Consider the following 22,366-nt stretch of genomic DNA (forward strand, 5'->3'; position numbering starts at 1 on the left):
GTCCCGGGCATCGGCCTCCTGTCGCCAAAGCAGAGCGATTCATAACGGCCTGGCAGCCCCTTCTGCTGCTGAGAGAGATTTACTGGCCAGGGCAGGCTCGTTTTAATCACTGCCAGCACTGAGGGGTCTTTATCTGTCTTCCTTTACCCACTGGGGTGGTGTCAGCTTTGATAGCTAATCTGGACCTAAGCTGATGATCCCTGAAGTAGGGCCACCCTTGGGCCAATAATTCACTGCTGTCACCAGCTTCTTTGTGCTATCCGGAGAGTGACCAGGAAAACTGATTTACAGGCAGCTGAGAGCATCTCCTCTGGAGCTTGTGAAGAAGTAAAGGGGGTCCTGCTGTGCTGGTAGACCCCGAGAGATGCGCAGGAAGGACTTTTCCTGCTCCAGGAGATGGTATTATGAGTGCCAAGAGCAGCTTCCAGTGCCTGAAGGAACTACAGGAAAACTGGAGAGGGGTTTTGGACAAGGGCCTGTAGGGACAGGCCAAGGGGAATGGCTTTAACCTGCCCGAGGGGAGACTGAGATGAGCTCTTAGGCAGAAGCTCTTCCCTGTGAGGGTGCTGAGGCGCTGGCACAGGGTGCCCAGAGAAGCTGTGGCTGCCCCATCCCTGGCAGTGTTCAAGGGCAGGTTGGACACAGGGGCTTGGAGCAAGCTGCTCTAGTGGAAGGGGTCCCTGCCCATGGCAGGGGTTGGAGCTGGAGGAGCTTTAAGGTCCCTTCCAACCCAAACCAGGCTGGGGTTCTATGGTTCACCCCTTTGGTCACCCTTCACCATGGGCTGTTGTGGAGCCCCAGAGCAGGAGTGACCCCAGTCTGGTGCATGGGGAGCACATCCTTGGGTGATTTCTTGGCCTTAGAAGGTAGAAGGTGCTACCCAGGGCTTGGTCTGATGAGTGCAGCTTCAGCAGTACAAAAGCTGTGATGTCTCAAGCCTCAGCACAGGGATGTGCAGGATTTGCCTTTAGAGCAGCTGATAAAACAGCTGACGTGCCCAACTCGTTGTTTTTCCAAGCTCTGAAATGACTTTTCCAGCTCCAAAGCCTGCTCCTGCTTTATTAACATCTGATTAGCAATCACTCCTTGTGCTGAGCTTGAAACCAGAGTACAATTAAGAACAGGTTTCTTCTCTGCCATGTCTTGTGCTGCCAAGGTGCATCCAAGTGGAAGGGCTGTTAAGGAAACCACAGTATGGGTGTCCTTGTGCCAAAATGGACTCTTCTCTCCTTGGGCTAATGAAGTGGTCAGAAGGGCAGGGAGGAAAGGGCACGTGTGTGTAGAGAGAGAAGTACAGCTCCTGGTATTTACAGATACTTTTAGAAGTCTCAAATCTCCTCATTTTCAAATGGTGTTTGATGCTGGCTGCCAGGAACATTGAGTTTTTCTGTAACAGGCGTTGTAATTGTGGCTGCTCAAGAAGGGGAAAGTTCTCTGGAGCTTGGAAAGAAGTGCTTGGTAATGGTGCTGTTGATGTTGCGAAGAGTTTCTGCCAGGGCATGGTCCTGTGCACCAAGGCCCCTGTCCAGAGGCAGCATCAATGAGAGCTGGGTGATAGGGAAGCAGAGGGGACAGCACCAGTGAGTCCTATTATAAGGGTTGCTTAAATAATCAAGTATTTCCTAATAAAAGATAACTTTTTCCATGCTATTTCCAGGGCTCATAAGCAGAGGAAGTGGAGAGAATCGATTCTGCTGTTGCATGCTTGTGTGTGATCAGGCCACAAAATTCAAAACACATGAGTTTGCCCAGAGTCCCCAACTTCAGCCTTTTGCAATGGGTTCCTTTCCCCCCCCCATTCTTGCCTGTGATCAGATAATGACCTTTGTGAGCAAACCAGCCCCAGCTGTATTTCATAATGGGAATATACTTCTGTACAGTGTAATGAGCTGTTAACAGGCAACAGCATCGTGTGAAAATCTGCACGTCCCCCATGATACTGCCCTCATTTAAAAGCCACCCATAAATTACTCAGTGTTGCAGATTTCAAGGTCAGGATTGCCCATAAGAGCTAAGGGTTTTTGCCCCCAAACCCAATGTTTTCAGCAGGATGGAATTTAAAACAGAAAAACCTGACCTGTCAGGAGCCAGTGGGGTCTGTGTCAGGTACCTGGAAGCATGTGGCCAGAGCAGGCGGCTCGTGTGAAGCAAGGGAAATAACACCTTTGCTCCTCTCAAACTCCTTCTTGCCATGGCTCTTGAAGAAAGGCATCCCAAATGTTGTGCACAGTCGTTCTGGTGAGTTTGGTTGAGTTTTGAGGGGTTTCTAACAGAGCCAGGGACTGGGTTTTATGGCTGGCTTGAGTTCCCCACTCAGCCTCGCAGCCCAACTCAGCATCCCTTCAAGATGCCAAACAGCACATGGACCCACGCCGCGGGTCCAGGGGAGTTTCTGCACTAAGGCACTTTTTCTGCTGGATGGGAATATTTGATTATTAAGCATATTGACTATTATTTTAGCTTCAAGTTCAGTCTCCAGCCTCTCCAGCTTTTTAGGTTTGATCGTATTCCAGGGGCTTACTAAAAACATGCGAGGAATTTCAGCAAAACCCGATGGAACACTTCTTGTTAAATTCTTTCAGTCAGGCAAGCTAAATTAAATGACAGCTCTGTCCACCAAAAGATTACAAATATCACTCAGCCTTCTCCCCTAAACTCATGCAGGAATTAGATGCTTTTCTAGAAGTCTTCTGTTCCCCTTTAATAATCTGTTTGCCTGTTCTCTTTACTTTGAGTATGTTGAAAAGTAACTTTACTTTTAAGCATGTTGAAAAGGAGGATTTCTGCCCTAAAGGAGCACGGTGCTTGTAGCTCACTGTGGATATTCAATCTGAATTTGTGGGCTCAGTTTTGGGTCTTGCTCACAGTGATATTTGCAATACCATGGGTGTAGCCTCCGGAGTGAGAGAACAGCTCTGAAACGACAGTCCAAGAAACACAACGTTGGTTTCTTTTCAGAGACAGGAGATTAATGATGAAAAGTGTGTTGCAGCTCTCAGTGTTTATGTTAAAATTGGGAAAACAAGACCAGGTGGCTGGTGGGATGGTGAGCTCGGAGTAAAGTGGTTGTAAAGAATGAGGAGTGATAAAGATTTCAACATACAGTGGCCCATCCAAATCCAGCTGAGTCATCCCCCCACGTTGCTGCATCTGTTTTTGTCTGGTCACTGTATGGTTATGAATAATGGTGTAAATCATGTTGGGATGCCCTGGGGGGCTTCCCTTGCAGAAAGGCTCCGTGCACTGCTCCTGTCTGCCTTGGGTTTTAAGCTGTAGGGAGACCACAGGACAAGCCAAGCAACACAGATGTGTGTGGACACCAGCCAGGGCTGCCTGGGGTCCCTCGGACCGATGCCCTGATGGCTGATGTGGCAGCAGAGGTACTGTGGCACTGCCCACCCTACCTGGGTGGAAATAAAACCTATAAGGGAGACCTTGGAGCAGCTCCAGTGCCTAAAGGGGCTCCAGGAAACCCGGAGAGGGGCTTTGGACAAGGGCCTGTAGGGACAGGCCAAGGGGAATGGCTTTAACCTGCCCGAGGGGAGACTGAGCTGAGCTCTTAGGCAGAAGCTCTTCCCTGTGAGGGTGCTGAGGCGCTGGCACAGGGTGCCCAGAGAAGCTGTGGCTGCCCCATCCCTGGCAGTGCTCAAGGGCAGGTTGGACACAGGGGCTTGGAGCAAGCTGCTCTAGTGGAAGGGGTCCCTGCCTGTGGCAGGGGCTGGAGCTGGAGGAGCTTTGAGGTCCCTTCCAACCCAAACCAGGCTGGGGTTCTATGATTGTATGCAAACACAAAATAGCGTAGCTGAGCCACTGGAGCTTGTAGTCAGGAGCAAAGGAAGTTTCTTGCCGTAGCGGTTGGGGAGATGGGAGACGAATGCCCTACAGACACCTCAGAGATGCGTGCGCGCACTCGGACTCCCACACTTAGTGCTGTAGTTTACATCGGGTACATTGCAGCGTATTTTTGCCATTATGGTTTAGCAAAGAGTAGAAGATACAACTGTAAATTCTTATGGCTGGATGAACTGTGATTAAGTTAAAGTTATCTCTCTGTTACACACTACTTTAGTGATCACCAGACTATGTATTTTCCTGCCTCTTACCATAGGCTTTAAACCACAGGACATGAATAAACGGTAATGTTAGGGTACAGCCAGCTCTGCTTGCTATTTAAGGATGGGCAATCTATGTTCAGTCCACCAAACATCATTCCATAAAGCGTGCAGACCATGGGGGAGGTTGTATAATGGTCGATGTGCAGGACTGTGGCTGCTGCTGCAGCCAAAGTTGAGGCATCCAACAGCATTCCTGGGTCTGGAAGCACCACTGGAGCAGGGTGGGATTTGCACGACACACCAGGTCTCCTGCTAACGGTGCCAGTAGGTTTTGTGTCACAGGCTTCTCTTCTCCCAGAGCCAATTGAACCTCCCTGTGGTTGTCAGTAGCCAGGGAGCATGTGGCTAAGGATGGAGCCTTGTCCTGGAAAAGGAAGGAGCAACATGGCATGGAGATGGCACGTTCACTCCATCCCAAGTCGGGGCCCATGCGGCATTCCTCAGACAGTTCCTGTTTTATTGTTTTTACAAGGGGGAGAAATGAAGCTGCTAATTTATGGCATGCCAAGAAAAAAGTAGTAACACAAGAAATGCTCAGTAACTTTAATTCTGAAGAACACACAATTGAAAAATCCTGATTTTCCCTCACCACCCGCTGAGTTTATTAAAGCTGAAAATATCCCAAAGCTTAATTCTCTCTGCCAGAAAGTTGTTCTGCTGCTTTGGGTAAGGAATGAAAGTTGTGCTGCTGAGCTGCACAGTGGGGTCCCGGCTGGCTTGCTTCATGCCTTGGATACAGAGGAGTGAGCATCTTGCAGAGCATCCTGCAGAGGAGTGAGCATCCTGCTGCTGACCGGCTGTGGTCCCCTTCCGCCACGACAGGCTTGGTTTTAGAGCAGTGGTGCAATGGGGCAATGAGTTTGAGCTGGTGATGTGAACAGAGAAGAACTTCTTCCTTATATCTAACCTGAACTTCCCCTGTTTCAGTCTGAACCCATCACCCCTTGTCCTATCACTACAGTATCTAATGAAGAGTCCCTCTCCAGCATCCTTGTAGCCCCTTCAGACACTGGAAGCTGCTCTGAGGCCTCCCCGCAGTTTCTCTTCTCCAGACTGAACAGCCCCAATGTTCTCAGCCTGGCTCCATACAGGAGCTGCTCCAGCCCCTGCTCATCCTCGTGGCCCTCTGAGTTTTGGGGAGCTGAGCTGCGTTTTGCTCCCAACCACGGGTGCAGGACCCAGCGTGGTTGTCGCGCATGCCAAGGAGAAGTTTGCCACATTGTTTGCCACAGGCGGGGAACCCAGAGGGGTCTCACATCCAGCCATTTGGTTCTCATTACGTTATGCTCCTCTAATATAAACACTGAGGTATGTGGACATTGCTGTGGACAGGGCGAGCCAGATGCCGAAAGCATTCCTCTGAGGCTGTATAAACTTCAGCAGCTAAAGATTGGAGAAACTCTTTTCTAAGGCTAATAGTTTAAAAATATAACCTAGATTCCAGATATTAAAAAATGCCTTGAAAGGCATGGGTATTGCTGCGAGAGATGGAGCTCCCTAACCCCTGCACTATGCGGAAAGCTCCCAGTTTGCAATATCTGCTCTTCCTTATCCTTTTCATTATTTTAGGTTTTTTTCCATGCTGGGATTAAATTCGAGAAGGTTTTTAATAGCAGAGTGGTAGTGAAAGAAATTTTCAGCATATATTAACTGCCTGACTCACGCTTTTCCAAGTGGAGCTGGGTTTGTGGTGAAATAGCCGCCTGCCTTCAGAAGCGGTGAAATGGGAAGAGGCAGCGGGAAGAGGGAGCTGATGCCTTAAAACGTGCCTAATCCCTCTGTATGCTGTGAAGGGGCAGTGTGGGGGGCTCCCACCCGTGTTTCCTCTTGCCACTGTGTTTTGCCCCATCTGCCCTGTTTTTGGAGCTAGGTCCAGAGCTTTGGCAGCGCTGGTAGAGGTGCTCCAGCTCACACAGTGCTTGCAGAGCAGAAACCAAAAGGCAGAGTTATTCAATGTGTTTTTTCCTCCTCCTTTTGTTTCTTCCATTGTGGTTTTGTGTGCAACTTTGTGAATGAACCTGAGCTCATCAGTGCTTTGGCATATGGAGCACCATGGGGTCCTATCCCACTGTCCTGGCTCTGCTGGCCCCCTCTTGTCACCCAATCCCTGGGATGAAGCAGGAGGGGAGGTGGATGGAGGCTGTTGAATGACTGGCACCTCTTGTCTTCCAGCTGCTCAAAGGGATGGCTTTGCCCCGCCGAAAAGCTCCAGGTAAAACCCCAGAGAAGGAGGAGGAGGAGAGTGGAGACTGCGATGATGAAGATGACTGTGGCGGAGGCTCCGGGGATGGAGAGCTGCGCGTGAGGAACCAGCTCCGGTTCTTAGCAGGTGATGGGGATGGTGGTCCCACGCTGGCTGCCCCGATGCGGGCTGTAGGTCTTGGTGATGGTGCAGAGAGCTGCTCTCGGGGGTCTGCTCAGTGCACGCACCACCGATGCCATGGCCCAGAGGCTGTTGATGCTCAGTGTTGTGCTGGAGGACAAATGCTGCTGCTTTTCCTGGTTGGTTTTGCAGGGCTGTGTTTAGAGCACCCCATGGCAGAGGGTTTGAGACAGGTTACAAACCTGCCAACCATCTTCTCTCCTTCCCATGGCTGCCCTCCCTCATGGGCTTAGAGATGAGCGTTTCATCTTTCTGGAGGGCATCAGAAAGGTGTAAGGATTGTTTGACTGCAGCCATGGTTGTTTCATATCCAGGCTTTGGAAACCTGTGGTCATTTTTTACAGGTAACAAAGGCTCATTTGACAGATTTAGGTACTTGGCAGTGTTCAAGGGCAGGTTGGACACAGGGGCTTGGAGCAAGCTGCTCGAGTGGAAGGTGTCCCTGCCCGTGGCAGGGGTTGGAGCTGGAGGAGCTTTGAGGTCCCTTCCAACACAAGCCATTGTGTGGTTCTATTATTCTATGGCTACACCGTTAGTAAGGTAATCCCTGGTCACCCACCAGGAGGAGAAAGTGAAGGACCGGTTGTAACTTGAGCAGTCACACGTGCACTTGGTGTGTGCCTTCTCCCTGACCCACCAGCCGCTGTCACATACTCCTGGCTCTGGGAATCGCAGCAGCATCTTGCTCACATGAGCAAGCCTGGGCTGTCAGAGGCTGTGTCCATCATGGATGAGCGGGGTCTGCTGGACGTGGGTCTGCGGGGGGAGGCCTGGCCCAATTAATGCTGCTACACTGTGCTCTTCAAGAGACCAGACAACTGAACCTGGATAAAATCAGCTTTACAGCTTTGAAGTTTAAGAGGCAAATTTGGGCTCTTAAACGAAGCACAGATGTTTATAAATTCGCTTCCATTGGTCTGGGATAATTAAAATATCCTTAATGAAGTGAGAGGTGAAATATTAAATGCCAGTTTCATATCGAAGATTATTTACATATTATGTAAAGTATATCAAATACATATATTCAAATATTGGGTAAGGGAAAGAAAATACTTTTTAAGCCCTCCAATCCCAGTCTGAAACAGAAATATAGAATTCAGAGAAGGATAAAAGGTCCTTTATTTCATCCAAAAGCTAAATATCAAAGTGTATGCTAAAGAGATACAGGTGATCCCCAGCATCCTGAGCCGAGAGCAGAGATACGTGTTTCATTTTCCATGATCTCTGTGTCACACCTTTCTGCTGTTTTAAATGTGTTTCTGATTCCTCTTGCAGCCTTGTCTATAACACCCTCGGTGATCTCTGAAGCCGGGTCTCTAATCCCTTCTGCCTTTTTCTGTCTCCTGTAGCCTCATTTAATCACTGCATTGATCTCCCCACCAACCGGCCTGCCTAGCGATTTAGACCTCTCTTGTCACTGCAGTATGTGAGCATGTAGTAAGGAAAGAGGACTTGCTCTCCCTGCGCTGCTCTGCTGGCAGGGTGTTTACTATGGATGGGTAAATATTAACTTGAAAGCAGCAGCGCCTTTGGGGCGTTGTGTTCCTGTGCTCCCTTCAGGTTCCTGAGAGCAGGAGGTTGGTCCAGCACAGCTTTTAGGCTGCCTGGCCCCAGAGGACAAGAGCTGCACCATGGAGGCAACCAGGGAGACTTTGTGGTGCTTCCTCACTTGCCCATGCCCTCAGGCTCCGTTTTCACATCTTGCTTTAGAGCAGAAAGGCAAAGCTGATCTGACAGTGACAGAATCCTACTCGGTTGGTATTGGATATAAACTGTGAATCTGCTCAAGTTTTATGTTGGAAACCAGCCCAGGAAAAGTTGCTGATGGTGTGGAAACACTCACTTTGAACATTTTTGAGGATGAGGTCTCTTTTTACTTTAAAAGGGTAGTTTTCAATTAATTTTTTTTTCCCATCATATCATGTCGTAGCACGAAATAAAAGGGACCAGAAACCACTCCGCGGCTCCCCCCTCCCCTTCCCACATAGTCTAAATTTTAGGCTCGCATGCTGGTTTGAAAGGATGCCAGGCTGGGAAATCTGGAAAGAGTTTGCAAAATGAACTTTTACATTTAGTGTGGCTTTATCTCTCTCTTTCCCAAGGTAGTTACCCAGTAATAGAGGCAGCAAGGACTGGGAGTGGCTGGGATTGAGTGGCTGCTTCCCTGGGTTTATCCATACTGGATGCTCTGCGGTGTTAAGGCAGGAACATCGCTGGGTGGCTGTGTCATAGTGCAGCGGTGAAACCCCCAAGCCCCCTCTGAGCGTGTTTGAGTGCCTCAGCCAACCCTCAGAGGTTTGCAGTCGGGGAACACAGTTTGGGTGCTTTGCTTTCCTGTTCTTAGAGGCTTTGTTCAGCTTGGTCCTGTGGTGGGGAGGTGTCCCAAGGGTTTCCCAAGCCTTGCAGATGGACTTGGTGGTGCCCTGGCGAGGATGAGAGGTGTGTGCATTGAGGTGGCACTGAGTCTAGTTGGTGTTTGCCACCTCTGAGGTCTTTGCATCTCTTGGATGCAGTGGGCATTGCTCCTGCTCCCTGGTGTAGGCGCTAACTGCGAGCAGCTGCTCCTTCCTGGCCTCGCTGAGATGTCCCCTTCAAAGGTCTTGAAAACGTAGAGGTGAAAAAGAGCAAAAGAAAGGAAAAAGTCAGTCTTGAACACAGCCTAGTTTTGATTTATCGCCTGTGGTATAAAATGTAACCTTTGTTTCCTATTTCTACTGAGCCCCTAATAACTGGACAGTCAACTTAAACTTTAATGATTTAAACATGTAAACTGTCAAGTCCCAAGTTTGTGAGTGACTATAAACATATGGTGGTGAGCCCTATATGCTAATAAATTCATTATTACATTGCCCCAGTGGGGAACATGGAGATGGCAGGCTTTTTTTTCTGATAGGTCTTTTATTGTTTGTCACATCTGCAATACATTAAGGATTTTGAAGGCAGATAATATTTGTTATAAGAGGGGGGGATGGACTGCAAACCTCCCCGCTCAGAGAAGAGCACATCCTGTTTGTCAATGGAGCACCGGGACCCTGCAGCTCTAAAAATAGAGCTGTGTCCATCCATCCACACAGAGATATTTTTGCCATGCCATACCATGCCTGGGAAGAAATGAGAGCATTACCCCCCCCCCCCCAAATTATGAATCAGTGCAAATGTATTCCATGTTGGTTGTCCTGCATCAGGCACCCAAAGCAAAGAGCCATGGGTGGCTGGCACTTCCCTGCAACCTCAGCCAACCACCCATGAATTAGCTCAGCTCTGTTTTCCCTCAGATGCCACTTATAACCAATAAGCTTATTGCCAGGAAGGCTGAAAATGAAGCTGGTGAGGCTCCTGTGCTGGGTGGATGGCTCTAGCAGGCACTGGGGTGAGGAGATGCAGGCTTTTTGGGGGGTGGGTTGCAAAGGTGATGTGGTCCAGCTCACCTGTGAGGGGATGCTGTGCCCCTGGGCATCGCACAGACTTTGCCAGGAGGAAAAGGATCCTTTTTAGTGACTGGAGCATCACCCAGGGAATGTTGTGAGCAGTCAGCAACCATGGGGGAGTTGGGAGGACAAGGGGAAGATTTACCCTTCCAAAATATCTGTGTTAGGCAGTAACAAAAGTTGTCTTGGGAACAGCTGGATTTGGCAGAATTAAGTAGAAATAGCTTGTCCTGGGAAGGGAAGTTGGCCTCATCCCATGAGATATGTAAAGATAGATGTGTGCAATACATAAAGATGGCTCTGCAAGTTTGTGTGTGTAAAACAGCTCCCCTGCCTGGCTGTTGCTGCTGCATAACCTGCACTTGGCTTTGCCTTTCTGCTCGCCCTTGGTTATTTCTAAGGGAGAGAAGGAGTTTGTAGTTCGAGCCCCAGCGGCAGCCCCGGGTTTCCCTGCACCCTGCCCGTGTGATGGGTAGGCTGGGATTCTGTGCTGCCTCCCAGCAACCCAGCGATGCCCAGGTGATGCAGGAAAGTCAAGATGAGCACAGGGTGTCCCTCGGTGTGCCCAGATCTGTAACTCCTTAATAGCTTCTGGCTTGCTCTGCCACTGACTTATCCTCTTGGCAGGGGTTTTTGAGTGCCCTCACCAACTTGAAGGCTTGTGAGACCTCAGTTCTGGTGAGACCCCCCCTCTACTGTACTCGATTCAGGTCTGAAGCCTCCAGGAGGGACGTGGAGCTGTTGGAGCGAGTCCAGAGGAGGGCATGGGGATGCTGCGAGGGCTGGAGCAGCTCTGCTCTGGAGCCAGGCTGAGAGAGCTGGGCTGGGTCAGCCTGGACAAGAGAAGGCTCCTGAAGGGGAGACCTGAGAGCAGCTCCAGTGCCTGAAGGGGCTGCAGGAAACCTGGAGAGAGGCTTGGGACAAGGGATGGAGGGACAGGGATCGGGGTATGCTGGGGCTCACTCTGTGCATGTGCTGGAGGACAGACCAACAGCAGTTAAAGCATTTACAAGATTGTGTCTTCCCAGCCCTTATCGTGGTGATCACTTCTCTGCAGATAGCTTCAGGCTGTCTCCTGACAGTGCTCTGCTCCATGTAGTGCTGGTGTGGGGATGTTCCTCTGGCTGCTGAGAGAGATGCTCTCAAATACCTGCTTGACTTCCCAAGCACTCCTTCCACGGGTGGATAATGTCCTTCCCCGCATTCCCGGGTGGATTCGGCTGGCTCGAGGCCACGTGGCTGCGTGCCTTCCACTGCCCAGCCTGCAGGCTTGGCTTGTCCTGCTGGAAACCATCAATATCTATTGCGTGTGGCTCTGCTCAGCCTTCAGCAGCGGTGCCCTGTGCTTGGCTCCTGTGTCAGTTTGATGCAGCATCTTTCCATCGTTTTTTTTCCTGTTTTACTCAAAGCTTCGGGACTTTAACCTATCATTTTTGTAGCAGTGCCTTTTACATTTAACTCTTTTTGTTGTTTGTTTCCAAAGAGGGTGTTTGGAATGCTTGACTGAAGCAGGGATAGCAGAAACCTGCTGTTTACAAGACAGTCATCCTGTCCCAGGGTGAAAAATGACAAAGCCAAATGTCAGCTAGATTATCCCGATGGAAGAGACGGAATCGTACCAGCTAAAACCACGCAGTAATTGATTCCTGTGTTTCTGTTTCAAGTGTTTGTGTTTGTTGAAACGTCTCCTTTTCGTGAAGAGTTGGTCAGAAGTCAAGAATTCTTTGTCCCTGAGCAAATACAAGCTAAAAGATGAGGGAGTCACATGAAGCAGTTGGATGGAGCCCTTAATTGAGTGGCGAGTTCATTAATTCACTTTTGACGTCAGCAGAAATGATTTAGTGTTTCTTTATTGACAGACTGGGAAACCATCGGCGCCTTTCAGAGATGAGCTGGTTCACAGCATCCCTCCGCTGCTGTTTGTGCTGCTGTGGCTCTTCCAGGCCTCGCACTGCACATCGTGTGTACATTGCGAAGGGTTCTTGTAACTTCTGTGCTGTGACTTGCTCCAAAGAAACTGTAAATCCACAACTGAAGAACTGAAATTTACCTGTTATAATGTTTGCACTTTGAGAGAAGCTACTCACATGCAACCCCCATCGATGAAATCAGCAAGGAAAGCCACTGGGCATGTTAATCCCATGCTCCTAGTTTTCTGGTTTCCATTTCTACTTGTTTTTAGCAGCTTTTCCAGTGCTGTGCTCACAGGCTGCAGGTTCAGGTCCCTCTGAGCAATTTGTATCTGGGATCTTTAGGGTCCATTCTGACCCAAAGCAAAGAATGATGTGCAAGTTCTTTTAAAGCAGGATCATTGGAGGGCATGTAAATCCCAGATATCCTCATCTCTATAAGTCAGGTGCATCACATTCCCAGTGAGAGCAGACACTGGCTTAAGTCCTCTTTTTGGAAGCCCAGATCAGTGCAGATGAGGCTGGTTCTCGGGCTCAGCATAGGGTGACTGGATGAGGTTGAGGGGTCGGAGACACACTGAAGGTCAGACAGAATGATGCTTCTGCTCCTTTGAGAATCTGTGGCTTCTTATCAGTCCCAGATGTTTATAATGCCAGCCTGCTGGCAAAGGGTTTACCCTCTAGTTGGGTTGTGAGTTTGAATAATAGTTTGTGTATCAAGGAGATCCTTTTAACAGTGTAATTTGGGAGCTGATGCAGCTTTCAATTGTCACCAAGTGCAGCATTTTACACAACTGAACGCATCGAACCAATTTCAAGCATGCAAAAATCTGCCCAGTTGCAGTAGTGATAGTCACAGTTATCTTTAAAGGATGATCAATCTGGTTTCGGTGGCTGAAAACATGGGAATTCTTCCAGAGCCAGGAAACACAATTCCCAGCTTGGATACAAACCTGCTTTTCATTTTTTGTTGTGACAAAATAGTTGAACTGGATTTCTTTTTAAGGGACCATGATAAAGAAATATTTCAGACAGGAGCAGCCCAGGTGCTACTTGCTAATGGACTGACAAGATAACCTTACACTGATAGTGGGGGCATCCTATCTGCACAGGCTGTTGTACAAAGAGAGGTTTGTCTGTGAGCCTGATAACAATATAGTGTGTTGATTGACTTTTCCCATAGGACAGGGTGCCCCTTTCATGAGTGGCTTGGCTTTTACTAATACCTGACTGCAGGTAAGCTGATAAGAGTGATTACGGGGATGTAATCAATGAGGCTGTAGGGTGCAGCCCTGCTCAGCCTTGTGGGAGAGGGTTCTGGTCCTGGAGCATGTGCCCAGCACTGATGTTGGTGTGCCAGTACTCAGCTCTAAAACATCACAGGGACATCATCCACTGCCACAGGGTGCCCAGAGAAGCTGTGGCTGCCCCATCCCTGGCAGTGTTCAAGGCCAGGTTGGACACAGGGGCTTGGAGCAAGCTGCTCTAGTGGAAGGGGTCCCTGCCCGTGGCAAGGGGTTGGAACTGGATGGGCTTTGAGGCCCCTTCCAACTCAAACCAGTCTGGGATTCTATATCTGCTTATACTTCAGGTGTCTTAGACCACCTGGGCACCACTGAAGGGCAGCAGACACGGGCCAGCACTATAACTGAGCTGCTGCTCAGTGGTACTACTGAGAAACGACAGCCACCAGCTGAACACCAGACTGGGGTCAGCAGGATTGGGATCCTTTGGCACACACCACCGTGGTGCTGGGGATTTGGCTATGGGCGACGGCAGGGATTGAACGGGAGGAACATCACACAGTGAGTGCGCCCAAAGGCTACATGCAAAGACCCAAGAAGACAAAAGCAAGGAACTAAGGTCCGTCAAGGACCACTTAACACAGCTTGGCTCAGGATGAGCTTGACATGTGTCCGCCCCAAAAGTGGTTTGGGGAAATAGAACTAAGTGAATAACAGACACAACTGACATTGGATCAAGTGGCCCTGTCTCACTGGAAGTGCCATGGGATGTCAACTGTGGCTGCATCTTGCCCTGAAGCAAATGTCCTAAAGAAAAGATGGTGTTTCAGGTGAATCATGGAAGCCAGCACTCACTGGAACACTTCTGGGTACAACTCTCAGAGCACTCTTGAACCCTAAAGGAAAGCAGATGGGAAATGCTGAACTTCTCCAGAGCTGCCTTAAAACTCCTGCCCTCTCCATTCCCCTGTTCAAATGTGAACCAATGTGTTTCTTCCTATACAGGACATTGCGGCAATGACCTGGCAGGGCGAGTTACAGCATTGCATTATGGCAGCAACCAAAGGCTCTGGGGAGCTGGTGTTTACATAGATGTGGTTGAGTGGACAGCAGTCTCCTTGCCCAGGATCCAACAGGTTCTTCCTTGCTGCAGACAGCAGCATTGCAGTCTTGAAAATGAGTTTTTACACGTTTCCATCAATATAAGTGTACGTGTCCATACACTCCTCCAGCCTGATTAAATGAGGCTGTAACTTAATATCTGGAAGATGTCTGCATCTCTCCAGACAGTGATGCTCCCTGGAAAGCCATGGGTTGTAGCCTTGTTGGAGGAAGAGACCCCCGCCCTGAGATGAGTGTCTCAAAATGACATTAATGGAGAGACCATGCTGGATTTGTGCACAGGCCTGATCCTGGAGCCCAGTGCTAGTGGGTGATGGTCTCCAGCAGAAGGAAACACAGACCTGTACAGAAAGCAGTCTGTCTTTTCAGTCCTTGCCAGAAAGTTATCGGAAAGAGGGAGAAGGATGCTCCTCCAGAGACATCTCTCAGGACTCAGTGTTTTTAATCCACATTTCCGTCCCTCTGCTCCCCACCCCTTGCTTTGGAAGTGAAAATGGTGTGTGTTTGGCTCTGGCCTGCAGGTCACTCATCAGTCAGTGTATTACCAGGACACGATCGGTTACCGAGTCAACACTGCTCTGTGTGTTCCAGAAAGGGATTCATCACCGGCAGGCAGAAGCTCTCCTCGACTGCGGTGCATTAGCCCTGACCTGTGCACGCACATCTGCCACAGTAACATGAACTGAACCAGATGTGTCCATGGAGTGCTGCCTCCCCCGTTCCCAGGAGGAGCTCAGCCGATCCCTGACCCCTTGCGCGGGTGCGTGCTGCAGGAGGTGTCCTGGGTCCTCCTTCCCAAGCCGTGGCTGCTGGGGGGCTGTGGGCTGCCTGCACCATCCATCCTGGGGCCTTGAACACTGCCAGGGATGGGGCAGCCACAGCTTCTCTGGGCACCCTGTGCCAGCGCCTCAGCACCCTCACAGGGAAGAGCTTCTGCCTTATCTCCAACCTGAACTTCCCCTGTTTCAGTCTGAACCCATCACCCCTTGTCCTGTCCCTACAGCCCCTGATGCAGAGTCCCTCTCCAGCATCCTTGTAGCCCCCTTCAGACACTGGAAGCTGCTCTGAGCTCTCCACACAGCTTCTCTTCTCCAGGCTGAGCAGCCCCAGGTTTCTCAGCCTTGGTACATGAGGTTCTCCGGCCCAACCATTTAAGGCAGGTTGGAAACCCTCCGATGGGAAGACTTTGTTCTGCTGAGCACCTCCCTGCTGGATCTGGGATGCAATGAAGGCCGCTGGGCTTTTGGATGGGCCTGTTTTGTTTCGGATATCAATTAAGACATCTTTCCCTGCTCCTGCAGCCTGACTGCCCATACCACAAGGTAACGCTGTTTGCTTCACTCCTACACAGCTTCTGGTCTGAGGGTCTGCTTCAGATTATGGTTTTAGTTATATCACAGGAAAAGATGAAATGCAAGTGGATTGATTTGACTTTGTTGCAGTGGTATGTTAACTTGCCTTGTTGTTCAAACCAGCACAAAATCTGGATGGGTTTTGCCTTTGTTCAGCTTTGGAGCAGTAGCACATTCCCCCTTTTCTGCGGGAATGGAAATCTGGCATCTTGATCAGCTTCTGTTGCTTCAGAAAATGCCTTCAGTGGCATTTAGGGCTCTCCAATAACCTCTTGCTGTCTGCTCCTGCTTTTCCTGCATTCTGCTTCCCACAGGACCTGTGATGATGCTCTGCCCTTCCCTCCTGTGGTGTGCTGGGTCTGCACGCAGTGCAATCTTGAATGCAAACCCAGCAGTGCCTCTTCTTTCCACACCTTCCTTCCTCCGAGGGCCTTTCTTTATATCTTATCTCGAGTAGACAGGAGCCAGGGCCCAAAGCACTACCTTGGGTCTGAGTCTTGGATGCTGAAGGACCCTGTGCACTGCTGCGTACCCAGGATGCTGCTGCATCCCTTGGCTGGCTGTTCCCTTGGGGGTTATATGCCGTGATGTTAGGTGTTAGTTAGACATGAGACAGTTCTTTACTGGGAGGGTGCTGAGGTGCTGGCACAGGGTGCCCAGAGAAGCTGTGGCTGCCCCATCCCTGGCAGTGTTCAAGGCCAGGTTGGACACAGGGGCTTGGAGCAAGCTGCTCTAGTGGAAGGTGTCCCTGCACGTGGCAGGGGTTAGAGCTGGAGGAGCTTTAAGGTCCCTTCCAAGCCAAACCAGGCTGGGATCTGCGTGCAGGGATGTATGTACTGTGGGGCAGGTACTGCTGGCTGCCATGGGACCTCAGCTGGACACACTGCCAGAGCCTCTGTCACCATCTCAGCCCAGTGCAGCAGTCCCAGCAGAATTCCTGAGCTGTAATTACACCTGCAATGTGATACACATCCTTTTTCTCTCTCTTCCCCCACCCCCCCTTTTTTTTCCTCCCTCCTTCCTGTTTTGATTCAGTATCTTGAGTCTGTGTAAAGTTGTTGGATCGGAGCTATTTTGGAGTTGCTTGTGTCCCATGGATACTGGAGATGCTTCCTGTACGGGGAGGCAGACATCTGCTGCAGCCTGTTTTTGGGCTCCTCTGTGTTAGGCAGGCTGCAGTTGGCAGGTGGGAGCTGGTGGTTATTATCAGAGTCTGAGTAATATCCTCTGCCTCCCCGATAACCGCGCCGGCTGCTCGGCCTCTTCTGGTGCTGTGGAGATCATCGCAGCCAAAGGCAAAGAAGTTGTGTGCTCCCCAAAGCGGCTGCGGAACGCAGCCTGCAAGAGCTCTTCCTCTTCCCTTGACCACATAAATCTGTCAAGGCAAGTGCAGGGAATGTGCACGAATGCATTTCTATCTGAAACACTCTGCACTCCCCTCTAAGGGGAAACTTCCCCACTCCCACTTGTCAGGGAGCATCTGCTGTGCTGCTGTCGCCTTCCATTTCCCTTCCTGGCACTTGCAGCTTCGTTTCTTCCGTTGCAAAGATGAAAAAAGGGTCAAGGTCCAGAGGAGGCCACGGAGATGCTGCGAGGGCTGGAGCAGCTCTGCTCCGGAGCCAGGCTGAGAGAGCTGGGCTGGGTCAGCCTGGAGAAGAGAAGGCTCCTGAAGGGGAGACCTGAGAGCAGCTCCAGTGCCTGAAGGGGCTGCAGGAAACCTGGAGAGGGGCTTGGGACAAGGGGTGGAGGGACAGGCCAAGGGGAATGGCTTTAACCTGCCCGAGGGGAGACTGAGATCTCTGGTGGGACGTTCCTTGCCTGGTTTTGATGGCAGTCAGAAAGCTTTATCCTGAGGGGTGCAGGTGTCCAGGGCAGTTGAGGTCTTGCAGCTCTTGTAGGGATGGAGGTCCTGAATCTGTCCTCTCCAAGCACCTCCTTTCTGGTTTTGCTTCCCCCTTCCCACCCCTCATTTGCTTTATTTACTCCAGAAGGTTTGAGGGATGCTCTCCAGCCTCTTAGGGAAACAAAGCTGAATGGTTTCTGCTGTGCCTTAGACCAGTGCCCCAGGTCTGCTGACCGTTTGTTTCAGTGACTGAATCGCCAGCTGGTGGGTCAGGGTTTGATCTTGGCAGCTCAGCAAACGTCTTTCCCTCTAATTTGCTTCTCTAAATGCTTTTAATGGCAGCCCTGAGTGGCTGAAGGTGGCAGAGGTGGGGTGGCACCATGGGGCAAAGGTAGGACTGGGGCTGGAGTCCCCAGCTGCAAATGTCTCCCACACATAGTATCACAGAACCCCAGCCTGGTTTGTGTTGAAGGGACCTCAAAGCTCCTCCAGCTCCAACCCCTGCCACGGGCAGGGACCCCTTCCACTGGAGCAGCTTGCTCCAAGCCCCTGTGTCCAACCTGGCCTTGAACACTGCCAGGGATGGGGCAGCCACAGCTTCTCTGGGCACCCTGTGCCAGCGCCTCAGCACCCTCACAGGGAAGAGCTTCATCCTTCACACAAACAATTCCACTCAACTCAGTCCTGGGGTTCCCCTGGACTTGGGCACCAGAGAAGCATCATGCTGAGACTTCAGTCTCTGCTGGGCCAGACTCTTCATGCCATCAGCAGACAGGAGCTGGGTCTGTTGTACTTAGTGGCCTTAACGTACGAGATCAGGCAGCAATGCTCTCGGAAGAGCAGCGCTGGGAAAGGGAGCAGAGCGGGCTGGAGGTTTCCAATTTCTGCTGGATCAGGCCCCTGGAGATCCGTGTGATCTGGTGCACTGGAGGCAGTGCTGTTGCAGTGACTCATAAACAGATGTGCCCAATTTACATTGCAGCTTAATACCTTTGTTTAGAACAGCAGTGTTTTTTTTCAAGACAAATGTGTTAAAGCAGATGTTTCCAGTAAAACAAGGACTTGTGTGATTTACAAACAACTTCCTACCGCCAGAACTCATTAGAAAATGGGGGGTAAAGGAAAAAAGGCTCTGTGTATGAACAAAAAGATGGAGTCCCAAAATAAGGACGTAGCAAGGAGGTATTTCCACCCATTGAACCAAAAGAAGTGTGCTTGCGTTGGAAAGCAGGAGGTTTGAGAGTGACTTCAGTTTCCAGGAGCAGTAAGACTGACCCTGACCAGTTGTGTACATTAGGGAGCAGAAACCACACTGTAAAAATGCTTAACCAGCTCCCGCAGGATACGAGGTAACTGTGGCCATGGTGTGGGATTGCCCAGAGGTTCCGAAATCACTTCCATCCCATTGAAACCTCCCCTGGGGGATTGTGCTAACCCTAAAGCAAAGCAAACAGATGCACCCCCTATAGCAAGCCCTGCTGCAAGGAATCCCTACCTGGGCGTCCCCCCACTGCATCCCACAGCAGGATGGGATGCACAGGGGGATGCTGTCTCTGCCTTGACCTGCAGCTCAGGCTTTCTGGGGCCAGGGTGCCTCAGCATGGCTGTGCCCATTCACCTGCTCCTCACAGGTTTGGGGAGGCAAAGGCAGGTTCGTGCTGAGAAACTCTGGTCTCTATGGACCCGCTTTCTGCCTGGCTGCACTGTGGGGCTGCCCAGCACTCACGTTACACACAGCTTGACACCCCATGTGGCCCTAATGGGTTTCCCAGGCTGCAGCTGCAGCACAGTCACCAGTTTTTGGCAATCCCCCTTTGCCTTGCACGGGTATCATGGGTTTTTATGCACTTGTCACCTACTTCATCCAGGCTGCTTTTGCTAAAGAGACAGTGTCAGATGTTTGAGGGTTGGCAGGCTCGTCTAAACCCGTCCTTGCTTGGCACCTGGGGCCAGGGCAAATGGCTCAACCAACTTCTGCAAGGACATGAAGGCATCCAGCAAGCCTGCATGGAGTAAAACAGGGGTTCAGAGAGGGGTTTGCTGCTGTGCTGGAGCATCACAAGAGAGGCCTCTGGAGCTCTCAGAGCTTCTCGGCACATGGATGCGGGATGTGGCATTAGGGCTGTCAAGGCTGCTAGGAAAATGACCACTAATGGCAGAGACCTCTCGAGGTGTCCTTAGGGACAGACGTTGAGAGGGTGTACTGGAAGATGGTTGTGGGGCAGGACTGCTCCTCACCCTCCCTGCTCCCCGGTGTGTCTGGTTTCCGCATCCTGTGTCTTGCCATAAAGAGCATTTTCAGAGGAAAACCTTGATGGCTTCACAGGGGAACTTGCTGGGATGTGTCCGGAGGAATTAAAAGCATCCACGGAGCAGAAGGCCGCTGCTGTGGAGCAACTTGGGGCAGTCAGGTGCTTGTCCCAGCTCACCCATCAGTGCTCATGAAGCCTCACTGCAGCCTCAGCTCAGTGTTAGCCACTAAGTGAATGGAGGCTGCGCTCGGGGACTGTGAGGCTTCGGTGCTTAATTAATCTCTGCAAAGCAGAGGATATAATTAATGCCTGCAGTGTGCTTTGAGCCCCTTGGATGCAAGGCTGGGGCTGTGCTTTGCCTTTCCAGAGCAAAACCACACAGCTGGGTGCGTGAAAATCATCCCTGGCCGGTACCATGGGCTGTGAGTGGCCATCCCGGGATGGCTGCTCATCCTACCCCGGTGTTCTGGGGTCTTCTGGTCTCGGGTGGTTCTGAGCCCAACACATCTTCTATTCCCTCCGTTCTCCCCAGCTGGTGCAAACTGTCCCGGGGACATCGAGCTGACCTCAGTCCTTAAAAAGGGGACATCTCCATCTGCTTTCCTGGTGTTCCTACACAGGCTTTTTTACTTTCTTCCTGAAATACCTTTATTTTTCCACCATTTCTTCAAACAAAGAGGGAAAATCGCAGCTAGTTGCTTAGTGCTTGGTTTTACATTAAACCATCCTGCAAAGTCTAAGCAGACTGGGTAAGAAAAAAACCCTACAAAGGGTATATTTTGGCAGCTTAAGGACAGGCAGGCAGATTTCCCTTGTGATAGCTATAAAGCTTGTTTTCTCACTGTCAGCACTGATTTGGTGGGTGTTAAACACAAACGAGAGGCAAACAGATTGCAGGTACGGTGAGTTTCAGCACCATCAACTGTCCTGATTTCAAGAAGATGCTTTCAAGCAAGTCTTTCAAATCCCCTCCTCATTTCTCAGGCACCAGGTGTGGAAGTGCAGGAGTTGTTCCCTGTCACACGCCGCCCTGCTGCCGTGCTCACGCTCTGGGGGGATCTGAAGGCATTTTACATCACTTGCCACCGAGCAGTAACAGCAATAAATTAACACTTTAAAAGCATCAATGCTTTATTCCACAGGAGCCGGGCAGGACGTTTGGAAGGGAAAGAAATGTAAATAGAATGAAATTCTTAAGGAAGATTATTGATATGACAGGACTAAAGAGCTTGGGGTTCTGTGAAAAGTGCCTCTTTTCATCCCTCTAATAAGTCCATTACTTGCACTCGGGAATATTTTAAGGTCCTTTTCATGCTGAATCTGGAGTTGAGCATGCTTTGCATTTCAAGCTTTGTCTATGAATCAGTAGAAGCCAAAGTTATTTCTGCTTTAAAATAACAGGAGCAGGGAACAGCTAATCTCTTTTCATTCGGAGTCCTTACATTATTTTACTGGACAGAGTTTGTGTTGGCTACAAAACAGGGCATTCACAAAATCTATGAGAAGGAATTTAGGCTAAGAATGAAGCCGAGATTGCAGTATGCATAAAGGCTCCTTCTCCTAAGGCCATTAAGAAATTCCAAATCGGAGCTATTTTGAACAGTGACATTAAATTAGCCTTGCTAATTCCAGTAATTCAAGCCGATAGCTGAGTTTACACATCCACCAGATGAGGCCTTCCCATAATTACAATCTCAATGTGCTTTTCAGTGAAGGTGAGTCGACACGAGGAAAAAAGATAAATAAATAAAGGGGGGGGGAAATGTTCTTTCTCTTCTGGCTTTTGAGATGAATATCTCTAAAGGGCAGTTCACTGGCTGTATTGCACCACTAAAATGTCCCTGCCCTGGACTGGTGAGTTCATTTTGCCTCTAATGTGCGAGTGAAATGCAGAAAAGAGATGGGATTTTCCCCTGCTTTGTTTTCCCTCTTGTTTCTTTTCAAAGGAGCATTGATGCTGCTGGTGCTTGTAGTTTGGGGTTTAGTTGCTTATTTCCAGGTAGTAATTCCTACAGGGAAAAGAGAGAGTCTGCCCGTGTCACCCTCTTTTGTGTGGGGGGGAAAACCCCAACCTTTTGGTGGGTAAATTCAGGTTAGAGCAGGTGGAGCACTGATAAAAAGCAGCAGCCCCCCTTTATGTCGTTATAAAGCTGATTTCCAGATCCCAACAGAACATTCCCAGAGCGATGCAGAGGTTTGGAGGATATGTTTTCAAAGCCATAAGGCACAACCCCATGAAACAAAAATTGAGTGCATTCTTTAAAAGGGTGTTAATTTTATTAGAACTGAGCTAAGCTAATATAAGGGCAAATGTAAGTATTCACATCAGCACTTAACTCGGGTTGCAACGTTCATAAAATGTCCTTTTGATCAAGCTCTCAGTGTTTTGATCCTTATTCTATGAGCATCATTCAAAGTGACCTAACTGTAGCTCCAAACAGGCATCTGCAGCTGCAGAAGGCCTTGAGCAATAACAGGTCAGGAACTTGAATGTGTGCTCTGCTGGGAATGCTAATATTGCAACCCTCCTTTTTTTCCTGTTCCAGCACAAAAACTCTCACGAAATAACAATTCCCAGCAGAAAATTCTCCTGCCACCATTGACTGTGGATACTTGAGTCAAATATTAAACCAAACACTGATTTTAATCTCTCCGAATAATAATGCCATGGCTGCTAAACATTTTGATACCATCAGCACGTGAGTGGTTGACCATTT

General features: G+C 49.9%; 1 protein-coding gene across 2 annotated transcripts in view; it reads left to right on the forward strand.

Annotated features, from left to right (window-relative positions):
• The window catches only part of GPC3 (glypican 3), a 134,709-nt gene that overhangs the window by 102,728 nt on the left and 9,615 nt on the right, over positions 1 to 22,366 (forward strand). For both annotated transcript variants that reach the window (XM_061446230.1, XM_061446231.1), the window contains exon 7: positions 6,288 to 6,444. In XM_061446230.1, the coding sequence (XP_061302214.1) occupies positions 6,288 to 6,444 (157 nt within the window). The remainder of the gene's footprint in view (positions 1 to 6,287; positions 6,445 to 22,366) is intronic.

The sequence above is a fragment of the Pezoporus flaviventris genome, unplaced genomic scaffold, assembly GCF_033815535.1.
Source record: "Pezoporus flaviventris isolate CSIRO_AGI_PZ_B2104156 unplaced genomic scaffold, CSIRO_AGI_Pfla_v1 ptg000005l, whole genome shotgun sequence".
In the NCBI taxonomy this organism is placed as follows: domain Eukaryota; kingdom Metazoa; phylum Chordata; class Aves; order Psittaciformes; family Psittacidae; genus Pezoporus; species Pezoporus flaviventris.